Raw genomic sequence first — 13,830 nt, 5'->3', positions numbered from 1 at the left:
CCAGGCTTACAATGAGCTTCATTATTGGCAGGGTTCTGGTAATTTTGATAGCAAGAATAGTCCTTCTGACTGCACTATTCTTGCCATGATGAAAAATACTGTAAACTCTTACAGGATAGCAAAAATTGCAAAATGAACTGAGCCTAGGTGACAAAAACAATGCAAGCTAAATATTCTATAGTAACAAGAAGAATAATACAAACAGCTGTTAACTGCCTTACCTGTCGGAGCAATGCTTTAAATGACAAGGATTTCAGCCTCATTGTTAGATTTTCACCCGACTTTCCAAACATGAAACCCTGAAAAATACAATAAATGAGAAAGTCTAGCACTGTCCTGCCGCAGTTTATCCAGAGAAGACTTTTTTCTGAGGTGAAATTATATGATCTTGAAATAATTCTGTGGAGCTCTGTGTATTGGGAGAAATTACAGTACAGCAAAAATGATTGACGGTAAATGTGCAAAACATTTCCAGTAATTGAAAACAAACTGCTCAAAATATAACATAAGTCATTTTTCATGAAACAAATTGTTAAAGGGAACCTGTCACCGGGATTTTGTGTATAGGGTTGAGGACATGGGTTGCTAGATCGCCGCTAGCACATCCGTAATATCCAGTCCCCATATCTCTGTGTGCTTTTATTGTGTAAAAAAAAAAGATTTGATACATATGCAAATTAACCTGAGATGAGTCCTGTCCCTGAGATGAGTCACGCACAGGACTCATCTCAGGTTAATTTGCATATGTATCAAATCGTGTTTTTTACACAATAAAAGCACACAGAGCTATGGGGACTGGGTATTGCGGATGTGCTAGCGGCCATCTAGCAGCCCATGTGCTCAGCTCTATACACAAAATCCCGGTGACAGGTTCCCTTTAATGCTGATGTCTGATGATAAGTGAGTACCTAAAAATCTACTCCTTGTACTAATATTTTTTTGTCTCCTGTATTGGACTGTATTTGAGCAGAAAATAAATAATTTATTTTGGGTGAAGTGTTCTTTTCTATCGGTTTGCATATTCAGTCACATTCTAATTCCTCTGGGTTTATTTTAGCTCATTCTCCTAAATTTGAACTGGACAGGAGGCAGGAGGCATCTTCATTTAAAGGGCATCTGTCAGCAGCATCAATGTTATTAAGCCATCCATATTGCCTGGTGCGGCCCCTTCTGAATAACAACATACCGTTCTTCCCCAACCTGCTTCTGTGCTCAGGAGAATTAAAAGTTATGCAAATTAGGGTTTATGTGCACCCTAGCTTCTCCTCTCTGCTTCCCTGGATACTGTCCTCTCTATTGGATGCCTAACCCTGTGGATTACGTGGAAGAGGAGTGTCAAGGGAAGAAGAGAAGAGTTGCTATGGCAGACAGAGTTGCTAGTGACAACCCTTGGTGTACTGTATTTAAGCTCTAATTTGCAGATTTTTTTAAAAAAAACACGTCTCCTAAATGCAGCAACAGATCGGGGAAAGAAAGGCTTGTGTTTAATCAGTGGGATTAGCCCTACCAGACATTATGGTTGGTTTATTAGCGTTGACCCTGCTGTCAGATATCCTTTAAGTCCCATTCACATGTAGTGTTTATTCTGTGCTTTCTCTATACGGTCCATGGAGAATGTGCACCACAACTTAAAGGGGTTCTCCAGCAATTAAGAAAATGAAAATACGCAAATATTACTTTATTATAAATATATTCCCAAATATCTTTCATTAGTTATAATGGTTTGTTTTGTCTAGCAATGATTAGGAGAAACAAAATGGCCACTGTCCTATTAGTGCACACAAAACCTGTCCTAATCACAGAGGAGGACAAGTTACTTCACAACACTGAGGTAAAGAGCTGCTTCATCCTCCTCTCTGCTCTACTTGTCAGGGGTTATGGTCCTGAGTACAGCTGATAAGATCTTCATCTGAATCTCTGTAGGAATGGAGTTCATGAGGAGACATGAAGTACAGCTAGGATGGACAGGACAGACTATGGTAATGGAGAGTGCATCCAAGTGCTGCTGCTCATTAGCCTCATCTGCTCATGAACTTCATTCCTACAGAGATTCAGCTTATGAGCTTATTAAACTGTATTCAGGATCATAATCCCTGACAAGCAGAGCAGAGAGGAGAATGAGGCAGCCCTTTATCTCAGTGTTGTGAAGTAACTTGTCCTCCTGTTTGATTAGGACAGGTTTTGAGTGTGCTAATAGAATGGGATTATATTTATCATTAAGTAATATTGAAGTATTTTCATTTTCTTAATTCCCGGAGAACCCCTTCATGTACTGTAGAGGACAGCTCTAAAGGACAATGAGGGACATTTACTAAGCTAATTACGGCACTATTGTGGTGTACAAAAGTCATAGTTGGTGCACACCATATGTGCACCATCATTTTCGACTTTTCAGGCTTTCACACTTTTCCAATGTGGTGAGAAAAATGAGCGTGGCTTCGCAACGCCCGCCACATTTACTATAGCTAAAGTCTATGTCAGCCTGTAGCTGGCGTAGAGTTCAGTTTCTGTGGCTCAGCAGGGCAGAGATGTGCCTAGTTTATTAGGAAGTTTCAACTCATGGCAGTGCAGGAAGATCAAAAGTGGCGGATGGATGCTCCAGTCTTGATATATTACCCCCATTTTGTGTCAGAAACATATGGTACTAAAGACTGACAAACAGACAAGTGATTTCTTTCTATTTGTATTTTTCTCTCTTTCATTTTTGAGTTCATTGTTGCTTTAAATGATTTCATATAGTAAGAAATGAATGCACGCTTAAATTCTGCAAAGACTGTTCAGGAACAGATCAGCATGCTGCGCTATTCTTCTTGTCAAAATGGCTGGCATCATGCTGAAACTCAACCTATCCGATAATACCATAAGTCAATGGGGCCCACTGTGTGTCAGAGGATCCGGAATTTGTCGTTTTCTGCTCCAGTGATGGACTATAAAGCCAGCAATGACAACACTGTTGTGAATTCAGACTTTTAAAGGCATTAGTCAAATGACTATTCCTGACAAGAAACTGCGCGTCATAACTGTATAGGAAGAACTGACTGTTGACATGAAAAGAATTTTGTACTGCATTATTAAAATCAGATCCATAGTGGGAGTTGACGGTTTCAAGCAGGGGCAGATTTGCCATAGACCTTACAGGGACATTTCCTGCTGGGCCGATGCCCAGGGGGCCGCCTGAGCCCTCCCCACAGTCAGCCAGTGGAAGTTTATGGCGACATATTTTGTGTTGCTGGCAGTATTTTGTTATGGACTGTGGTATTTGGCTCTTTTGGGTTGGTATAATGGGCCACAATACAGTATTGCTGGCCCTGCATACGTATGTTGTCCCTGTTTTCTATCAATTTGGACCCGACTGCAAAATGGGGCAACTTTTAGTATTTTTTCCAGGGCCACTATAAGTTGCCAGTCCGTCCCTGGTTTCAAGCTAATTAAAAAACACATACTGCAGAAGTCTATGGAATTCCTTTGCATAACGCATATACTGTATATATATATTCATTAATGCATATTGTGGTGTCCATTATTACATGAAAATCATATATAATAAATATTTAAATATGTCTTACCATGATCACATTCCCTATACAAATGGAAAATCCCAGGACTACAAATGTCAGTAATGCTTGATTAATCTTTTGAACCTTTTGGATCGGGTCTCTTTCACCAAATGTCTGAAAAATCAGAATGAAGAACATTTCTATTAAGTTATTCGAAAATGCTGATTTTATTCACAATGGAGCTAGTTAGTGAGCAATTAATAAAACTAGACCCAGGAAACATGCACCATAGGTTGACATATGGAGAATGGAGATGGCCTTGCGATTCACCCGGCGGTCATTTTGCGGCAAACTTTACTCGTTCGAGGTTTGCCAAACAGGCTAACATACGGCGATGTCCACCGGCACCATATTATTTAACATTGTGCAGAACTTTGACCCATAACATATCCATCAGGTGGTACAGGACAGCCAATTGAGACGTTTCAGCACATGGACACACCACCTACCCTATAAATAAACCTGATCTGGCAGCCATTTTACATTCTGTGTTTTGCCAGTGTAGGGAGAGGTGGCTGTGTGGAGCAGGGACAGCTTGTTAGGGACACCAAACGCTAGCTAATAGGGCCACAAAAGTCCTTTTAGGGACTGGTATTGGTGTGATATCGATAGGTGTGACATACTGATGGGTGTGATATACCTATAATATACTTTCTAACATAGAAAGTATATTATAGTTCATTTGTATTGTGCAGCAGTTGTGTGCGGTTCTGCTGTGATACTGCAGCTAGATAGAGGGACAAACGCTTTTGGAATAACTAATTGCAACTGGTGTGATATACCTGTTGCCTCACACCCCAAAAAAAAAAACTGATTGAGAGGTGTGATATACCTATAATATACCTTCTAGCATAGAATGTATATTATAGTGCATTTGTATTGTGCAGCAGTTGTGTGCGGTTCTGCTGAGATACTGCAGCTATATAGAGGGACAAACGCTATTGGGATAACTAATTGCAACTTGTTTGATATACCTGTTGCCCCCCAAAAAAATGATAAAAGAGTGTGATATACCTGCTTCCACAAAATACTGATTAAGGGGTTTGATATACCTGCCTCCACAAAATACTGATTGAGGGGTGTGATACACCAGCATCCACAAAATATTGATTGAGGGGTGTGATACACCGGCTTCCACAATATATTGATTGAGGCCTGCTATACCCCGGCTTCTACCAAATATTGATTAACCACTTCACATCTGGGCCATTTGTCCCCTTCCTGACCAGGCCTAATTTAGCAAATCTGACATCTCACTTTATGTGGTAATAACTTTGGAACGCTTTAACTTATCCAAGCCATTCAGAGATTGTTTTCTCGTGACACATTGTACTTCATGATGAAATGTCATTTTATTTTTTTAGGGCGTTAGAAGGCTTAGAAGTTTCAAAGCAATTCTTAAAATTTTTAAGAAAATTGCCAAAACCCACTTTTTAAGGACCAGTTCAGGTCTGAATTCACTTTGTGGGGCTTACATAGTTGATACCCCCATAAATGACCCCACTGTAGAAACTACACCCCTCAAGTTACTTAAAACAGATTTTGCAAACTTTGTTAATCCTTTAGGCCTTTTTTGGCAGATTTTTCATTTTAATTCAATTTTTTCAACACATTGAGGGTGAACAGCCAAACAAAACTCATCATTTATTACCCAGATTCTGCGGTTTACAGAAACACCCCACATGTGGTCATAAACTGCTGTATGGGCACATGGCAGGGAGCAGAAAAAAGGAGCACCACATGGTTTTTAGATGCCATGTCCCATTTGAACCCCCCCTGATGCACCCTTAGTAGAAAAAAGTAGAAACTCTCAATAAGTGAACCCTTTTTGAAAACTAGGGGATAAGGTGCCAATTGTATTGGTACTATTTTTGGGTACATATGATTTTTTGATCATAACATTATAACACTTTATGGGGCAAGGTGACTAAAAAAATTGGTTGTTTTAGCACAGCTTTTATTTATTTATTTTTATAGTGTTCACCCGAGGGGTTAGGTCATGCGATATTTTTATAGAGCTGGTTGTTACGGACGCGGAGATACCTAATATATACTTTTTTTTTTCACTTTAACACAATAATAGCATTTTTTAAACAAAAAAAATGATGTTTTTGTATCTCCATGTTCTGAGAGCTATATATTTTTTTATTTTTTGAGACATTTTCCTATGTAGGGGCTTTTTTTTGCGGAATGAGGTGACGGTTTTATTGGTACCATTTTGTGGCCTTTTTGATCACTTGGTGTTGCACTTTTTGTGATGTAAGGTGACAAAAATCGCTTTTTTTAACACAGTTTTTATTTTTTATGGTGTTTATCGGACTGGGTGGATCGGACTGTGACCCCTCACCTCCAGTTGAGAAAGAGCTCTGGATTAAACTACAATCAGAGAGCAGAGCCATTGGAGAACTGTTGGATTATTTTTACAGCGGGTGCATACCGGAGAGAATCCGACGGCGGAGAGCTGACTCAGAGCTAGTTTGCCTCTGGCGACAACGGAAACTACTCTTCCTACAAAGAGACCTACTCCTCAGGAGAACACTTTATCCAGTCACCTTTGAGCGCCTCCACCAGATAGTGGTGCCTCGAAGAGATGCCAAGATGGTGATGGACATGTACCATAACCGGTCTGGTCACTTTGGAATCCAAAAAACAGAAGCCACCATCAGACGACGTTTCTACTGGATTGGCATGAGAAGTAACATTGAAACCTGGTGTCGACAGTGTCCCACCTGTGCAGTGGCGAAAGGGGAAAGACATGATCAGCGAGCCCCCCTTCATCCAATAGTGAGTAAAGGTCCTCTTGAAATCGTGGCAATCGACCACGTGAAACTGGAATCCAGCAGATCCAGGTATGTCTATGCTATGACAATCATAGACCACTATACCAAGTTCGTTGTGGCTGTACCTGTAAAGGACTTAACTGCAAAAACTACAGCTGCTGCCATGTGGAAGAGCTTAATTCTGCCATATGGGTGTCCTGACAAAATACTCACTGATCAGGGATCTGCATTCGAGTCTCAGTTATTCTATGAACTTTTTGCCTTGTACAACTGCAAAAAACTGAGAACTACTGCATACCACCCTCAGGGAAAAAATGAATCAGACACTGATCAACATGCTCAAGGCTGTGCCGCCTCACCAGAGGTCTGATTGGCCGTTACTCCTCCCTGAATTAGTGTACCTGTACAACAATACAACCCATTGCTCCACAGGGTACACTCCATACTACCTCATGTTTGGAAGACATGGCCGTCTACCCGCACATCTTGCCCTTGACGTTCCTGTGTCGGACGCTGAACCACTCAATCCCTAATCTGAGTGGGTCAAAGAACATCAGAAGCATCTGGAGGATGCTAAAGAAATAGTGGACTCTAAAATAGAGAAGGTGCAACAAAAACAAAAACAGGACTTTGATATCCATGCACATGCTGAGCCCTTACAGCCTGGAGACCAGGTCTGGCTAAAAAACAATCATCCTCTAAGCAAACTGGATAGTCGTTGGGAGCTTGAGCCATATACAATAGTGGCCATTCCCTCATCAGAGGTCTATGAAATCCAGTGAGAGGATAAAGGTATTTAGCGAGTCCATCGTAACAGGCTCAAGAAATGCCTACAGGAACCTGTTCAAGAGCAGCCAAGAGAAGAGGATACATCACCTGAGCTGCCATTGTCTTCAGAAAGTAAGACTCAAACATAGTTGCCTTCCATGCTTGATCCCAATTCGAGTCCTAATGCCAGTGTCTGAGATTTCTTTGTCTACAGAACCAAGTCAGACAGCTGACCCTCCGGCACAAGTCCAAGATTCTACTTCTACCCCTGGAGAAGCAGAAGAACTGTCCTTGCGGAGATCCCAATGGACCAATAAAGGTAAACCACCTGCCCGTTATTGGGAAATCTTTAGGATGGACCTTTAGTTACAGAGACAATAGGAGCCAAGCCATGGACACATTTTGACTGGTAAGAAACATTGCATACTATTTATTGTTGACATTTTTGGCCTTTTTCATCTCACCTTTTTGTGCCTGGACTTAATGGACTCCATCTATCAGCCAAGCCATACTTCATGTTGGATTACAAATTATTTTAGATTTTTGTGTTTTTTCCTACTTGATACAAGTTATGCAACGTTACAAGCTTGAACCCAAAGAAAGGATTCAAACATGTACCTGAGCTCTTTGTGACTTATACTGTTTAAATATTGCACTCATTTTGCTTACATGTTTACAGGTTGAGCAACGTTCAAGTATTTGTGCCCATTGTATGGACTCTTTTACAGATGCCGCAATGTGAATTTATGCACTGTTTGTGAAACTGCACTAACTTTTGCCTTTAGCCAGAGCAGTAGTACATTACTTTTGTGTGTCTTGCCTTACAGCTCTGTTCTCTTTACACGGACTGCCTATCTGCATGCTTAATTCTAATGGCCTACACCCGGTGTTATATATCCTAGGTACCCAGGGTGGTAAGTCCAAGGCAGGTCCAGCAAGGGTAACCTCGCTGCTTTGAGAATGGCTAGGGGAATAAGGTACCCCTCCTTCTCACTTGTTATATGTACCAGGAATGGTAATGGGGCTTCTAAAACCCCATCCTGGTGTGTCTTCCAGGAGTTCCATGGGATTATAATACCCTCCTCCTGTGACATTGCCAGAAGTGTATGGAGATGCTACATACCTCTCCTTCTGAGCCTTTGCCTAAAGTACGGGCCCTCAAACCTTAGAGCCACAATTTAGCTACCCCATAGTCATCATAGTGATCGCGCTATAAGCCAAATTTCTCTGACTTTGGTGCAGTAAAGGGAATACAGTATAACGCCACCCTTCCATTTACCAGTATTTCATTATACCATGGTGGGAGTACAGAGTAAGGACACCCCCATGCTTTCTTTGGTGTTCGTGGCCAGAACACTCCAAAGTTAGTCAGTAAAGTTTGCTTAGTGCAGTACTTGGTTCACTGGTTATACCGAGAGGGAAACTTTTAATTAAGGACACCCTACTCATGCGGGCAGGAACCTCAGGGTAGCCGTTTTACGTTTGTCTTTGTTTGTCTTATGTGTATTTTAGGCAGCCCTTTTGTATTAATTTTGGTACCCCCAGAGCTTGTTCCTCTTATCCCAAGCACAAGCCGAGGACTGCTTGATTCAAAGTAAGGGGGAATGTAACATCCCAGAGTGGGGTTACTAAACGCTTTTACCCCGCTACAATCTGCTAAGAGCATTAATATTGTCATCTGATGTGATTTCCCTCATGTCATTCACAACTGTGCAGATGAAACCATTTTAAATGTTAAATTTCCTTTGTAATATTTCAGGTCTACCAGCAGGTGGCGGCAACGTTGGTAAGCATAGTTTTAATGTTGTAATAGAGTAATGAGCGAGCGCTCACACACTTTGCAACCAGATTGACATGTGCAGAAAATATTTTTTTAAATCCCCATAAAATACAAGTAATAAAATTTATAAGAACAATGTAGCAATAATATACAACATTACAGTCACATATATTATGGTAGATATGATCGACACTATATTCATATGACTCAATAGTGTCAATAAATTCAATAATATGTATCACACCAAAAAACTTCAAGTATATGCTGTTATTTGGGAAGAGGTGGTATTATCTTCTAGCACTCTATCGCAATTTGGAAAACTGAATGTCACTGAAAATGTTGCAGGTGTATTTACTGGGAGCGCAACATGTTCATAAAGTGTCCACAGGAATCCTGATAATGTGAAAAGTCTCTTATAGCATATCCTTTTAAAGTCGATATGAGCTTTGAATTGAAGAAAACTTTAAATCGATATTTGGCTTACCATCTAGCGTCTGCTGTCTCCCTATTGCTTCAATGGAGCTTTAAATATTTGCCGGCTTATTCAGTCGCTCCATACAGCAAGCTGGTTTAAATTTCGCGGGAGTTCCAAAGATCGCAGGAGTTGCCACTCTGTTCCGCAATTTCCTTTGGTGCAGCTTTCGACGATAAGAATAGTTAATCCTTTACTGTAGAAATTTTCTTCTGTATGGCCATACAGTATTATCGGAGGCTTTTCAATGCAGGTACATCACTTGTTTCACCATACGTGTTACGGGTAGATTCACTCTCCCTTCCTCAGTTTTAATGTTATGGCCATTCAGAATGGAACATTCCAGTTCTGTTCTGTCCCCCTTGCTTAAGGGAAGTGGAGTTTCCCACGCCCTGCGGCAAGGGAGGGAAAAAACTGTTAGATCCAGTGTGTGTGCCAGCCACCCCGGCTAGGGGAAGGTTGTGCAAGTAGGAGCTCCCAGAAAAAGGGATCCAAACCAGGATCTCGTCTCGGTGAGACCAAAGATCTCCATTCCCAGTCTGAACCCTTCAGCCTCAACTGGTGACCAGCAAGCAGCACTTCCAGAACTCCAGGACGAACCATTCCCTGTGAGCATAACTGTGAGTAACATCCAGAGACCAGAAGAAGCCAAATTCCTCCTCAGCTAGTCAGTCCCATACACAGCAGAAGATAGACAGAGCAGAAGATTTAGATTCCTGCCATATTCTCCAGGCACATGATAGGAGCAGAAGAGATATTGATCCCTGCCATACATTGCCAATACCTGCTGGGACCCAGGACTATTGATGTGGCTCATATGGATTAATGCTGCCTCCAGTAAAGACAAGTTGAATTATATTTCAAGTCTAAATCTCATTCATTGCTACCAAAACCCTCAATTACTCCTACTAGCAACACACTCATTTATTGCAAGTGAGCCAGGATCCAGGAGTCCAGCCGTACCCAGGAAGGAGACACCGTTGACACTATACCTACTATCACACAGAGACATTATACCACTCTGGCATTCCTCATCTGGTACGTGAGTTGCAACACCTTAAAGGGCCCTGAGACTGTACCCTGCGCACTCTGCAATTGGCGTCACGATAAAAAACGATAGACTTTTATACACATATCCTGACCCACTGCATAATTGGTGTCCGTGTAACCATACCACGGTCCTGCTCATTGCAAATGCGGGCGAAATATCGGCGTGGTGTAGGCAACTTTTCTATTAGTTGCTAGAGATGTTGCTAAGCTGTGACAAAGCCTTCTAATTGTCCCACAAGCTAAAAGAAGGGAGGGATGATCACCTGAAACGTAATGTGTTAAAAAAAAGAAAACAAAAAAACCTGAATATTCGTCATTACGAATATATAGCCCTATATTCTAAATATTCGCAAATTCTTGAAGTGCTGATAATCGTACGAAAATCGACAAAATTTGCTTTTTGAATATTTGCGCTCAACAATAGTGTTCAACCTGAAAATCCACTGTGCCTCTTTGTGTAATAAAATCAAATCCGTGCCACCTCCCCTCAGGGACCTTCTTACTTGCTGAAGCTAACAGAAACAGTCCTTCCATCATGGCAGTGCACCATTTTTTTATCCTGCCCTGAGCCCAGTGACATAGAAAAATAACTTTTATCCTTCTGATAGTTAGGTGGGCGTCGGCGCAAATTTTGTGCAAGTTCACCAGCACAGCATATGTGCATTTGTGACAGTCAAATACAAGCTGTAAATACTGCAGTTATATTCTGGGTTTTAAAAAAAACACCAATTTTTTGCAAGACCCTACATTTGGGGCCTTTGCTGCATTTGTGACAGTCCAATACAAGCTTTAAATGCAGCAGTTATATTCAGGGTTTAAAAAAACCACAAATCACTGCAAACAAATGCACCAAAATGATACGCAACAGACAATACTAGCAAATTCCTCAGGCCGATGTTAAAAGCTGAGAACTTTGCCAATATCTTCCAGTCAGGAACATATTGGAGCCCCTCATGTTGGAGCAACTCCTCCGCATGCGGTCCGCAGACAACGGCAATCCCCAGCAAAAAATGCGTACAATAGAGGATGCCGGGGTGGACACCGCGACGTTGTGCTCCGATATGTTCCTGACTGGAAGATATTGGCAAAGTTCTCAGCTCTTAATATCTGCTATCATGCTATCATTTTGGTGCATTTTTTGCAGTGATTTGTGTATGTATATTTTTTCATCTGCACAATGTATAATTTTGTGTAAGATGTTCTTGTGGTGCATGCGATCTGCACCGGCATCCTCCACCGCACCGGCATTTTTTGCTGGGGATTGCCGTTGTCTGCAGACCACATGCGGTGGAATTGCTCCCCTGGTTATAGACACGCTACAGTGTCTGGGTTTGGAGCATTTCCACCCGTTTAGGCAACTTTTTATAATGAGTTTAAAAAAACACACATGTTTTGCAAGATAATACATTTTGGGTCCTTTGCTGAATTTGTCACAGTCCAATACAAGCATTAGATACTGCTCTTATATTCTGGTAATAAAAAAAACACCCATTTTGTGGCAAGATAATACATTTGCGGCCTTTGCTGCATTACTGACATTCCAATACAAGCGTTAGATACTGCGGTTATATTCTGGTTTAAAAAAAATATTTTGTGCAAGACACTACATTTAGGGCCTTTGCTGCATTTGTCACAGTCAAATTCAACCAGTCAATACTGCAGTTACATTGTTGGTTGGCAAATTAACATGTTTTGTGACAGTGAAATAATTGTATAAAATTCTTTAAACGTTTCCTCTTTATGACACTGGCACTGCCTTACTCTCCGTGAACTTAATTGTTGACTATTGGCAGTTACATTGTCACCTGACATAAACCATCTGTTAGTTTGGTGGGTGAAAGCAAAGAATGAGGAGAGTGTCAAATAAGGAACGTGGCCCGGTTGTGGTGCTGCTAGTGGAGCTCCTGTTGCAGGGAGAGGATGTGGTTGATCTGTGCCAGCTACACGCACAAGTGAAACACCTTCCTCAGGTGCATGTACGCAACAGAACCTTCAGCGTTATGTGGTAGGGCCAAATGCGGCTCTACGAATGGTGAGGCCATAACAAGTACAGGCGATAGTAGATTGGGTGGCTGACAGTGCCTCCAGTTCCTTCACATTGTCTCCCACCCAGTCTCCTGCTGAAAGATCAGAGTTGGCACCTGCAGCCCATGGCCATCAATCTTTCACCTCACCCCCTTGCAAATCAGCCAAGCAGTCTGAGCCCCAAGTCATGCAGCAGTCTCTTCTGCTTTTTGGCAACTCTGCTGGCAGGGTTTCTGTGGGCCTTCCACATAGCCCTGCACCAGAAGTGGAAGAGATTGAGTGCACCGATGCCCAACCACTTATGTTTTAGGGTAAAGAGTGGGTGGAAGATGATGTGGAGGATGATGAGGTACTAGACCCCACATGGAATCAAGGTCATGTGAGTGACCTGTCTAGTTCGGAGGAAGAGGCGGTGGTCACACAGAGGCACCAGCACAGCAAAAGAGGGAGCAGGGTGCAAAAGCGTCTGTTACATTCTTGGTTGACATTTTACAATTTTTGCCGTGAATAAACTCTTGCTCTGCATAGGTGACAGGGACCTAAATTTCAAAAAAATCATCTGTTACATTGTCAGGTGACATTTTACCAATTTTGCCGTATACAAACCCCTGCTCTGCATAGATGACAGGGACCTAATTTATGTAAAATCGTCTGTTCAATTGGTGGGTGACATGAACACAGTTTTGCCGTGAATAAACCCCTGCTCTGCATAGGTGACAGGAACTTACATTTCTAAAATTTGTCTTTAATTGATGCGCGCCCCCTCTTTTCATTCGATCCTTCCTCCTCTGTGTTATCCCTTTCTCACGCTAGCTCTCCAGCGTGGAACCCTGATTCCCCGCTACCCGTGATCACCATGGTAGGCACAGAAAATAACATTTTAAGTTGATAGAGAAGATATCCAATTGAATCGTAAACATCACGGGGACATGCAATCAGGCAGAAGTTATCTAAAGTCAACAAATCGGCAGCAGGGCCTCTCCTGTCTAACTGTCACGACGGACAGGATCTCAGATACACAGATAAACCAAGCAACAAGTTTCTAGGTGAGAAGCTGGGGTAAGGTCACCTCCTAGCAAATCCATAACAGCTCTCCCTATACTGCTAAGCCCACATTCAGACCCTAAAGGTGGGAATACTGTGTCCACATGGCTGGGCTGCAAATACCCTAGAATCCCTGAGATGGTGAAAGGGGAATAGGGCAGCCTGCTCCCTCAGAACCTGGAGGGGACAGGCGTAACACAAACAGCCTAGACAGAAAACCACAAAAACAGAAACCAAACTTATCTTATCTGAGCCGGAACAGACAATCCTTCCTTCCTTGCTTCCAAGGCCAGACTGAATTCTATAACCCGCACGGAACACTGGGATTGAGTGTGATTTAAACCAATGTCCCCA

At 42.0% G+C, this 13,830-nt stretch overlaps 1 protein-coding gene across 4 annotated transcripts in view; it reads right to left on the bottom strand.

The window, feature by feature from the left end:
- The window catches only part of LOC122937809 (ATP-dependent translocase ABCB1-like), a 182,715-nt gene that overhangs the window by 45,700 nt on the left and 123,185 nt on the right, over positions 1-13,830 (bottom strand). For all 4 annotated transcript variants that reach the window (XM_044292882.1, XM_044292884.1, XM_044292883.1 and 1 more), the window contains 2 exons: positions 3,567-3,671; positions 222-299 (listed from right to left, as the gene is read on the bottom strand). In XM_044292882.1, coding sequence (XP_044148817.1) covers positions 222-299; positions 3,567-3,671 — 183 coding nt within the window. The remainder of the gene's footprint in view (positions 1-221; positions 300-3,566; positions 3,672-13,830) is intronic.

The sequence above is a fragment of the Bufo gargarizans genome, chromosome 5, assembly GCF_014858855.1.
Source record: "Bufo gargarizans isolate SCDJY-AF-19 chromosome 5, ASM1485885v1, whole genome shotgun sequence".
NCBI classification, from domain to species: Eukaryota; Metazoa; Chordata; class Amphibia; order Anura; family Bufonidae; genus Bufo; species Bufo gargarizans.
The sequence above is the reverse complement of the archived record's forward strand: the minus strand, read 5'-3'. Positions and strand labels throughout refer to the sequence as shown.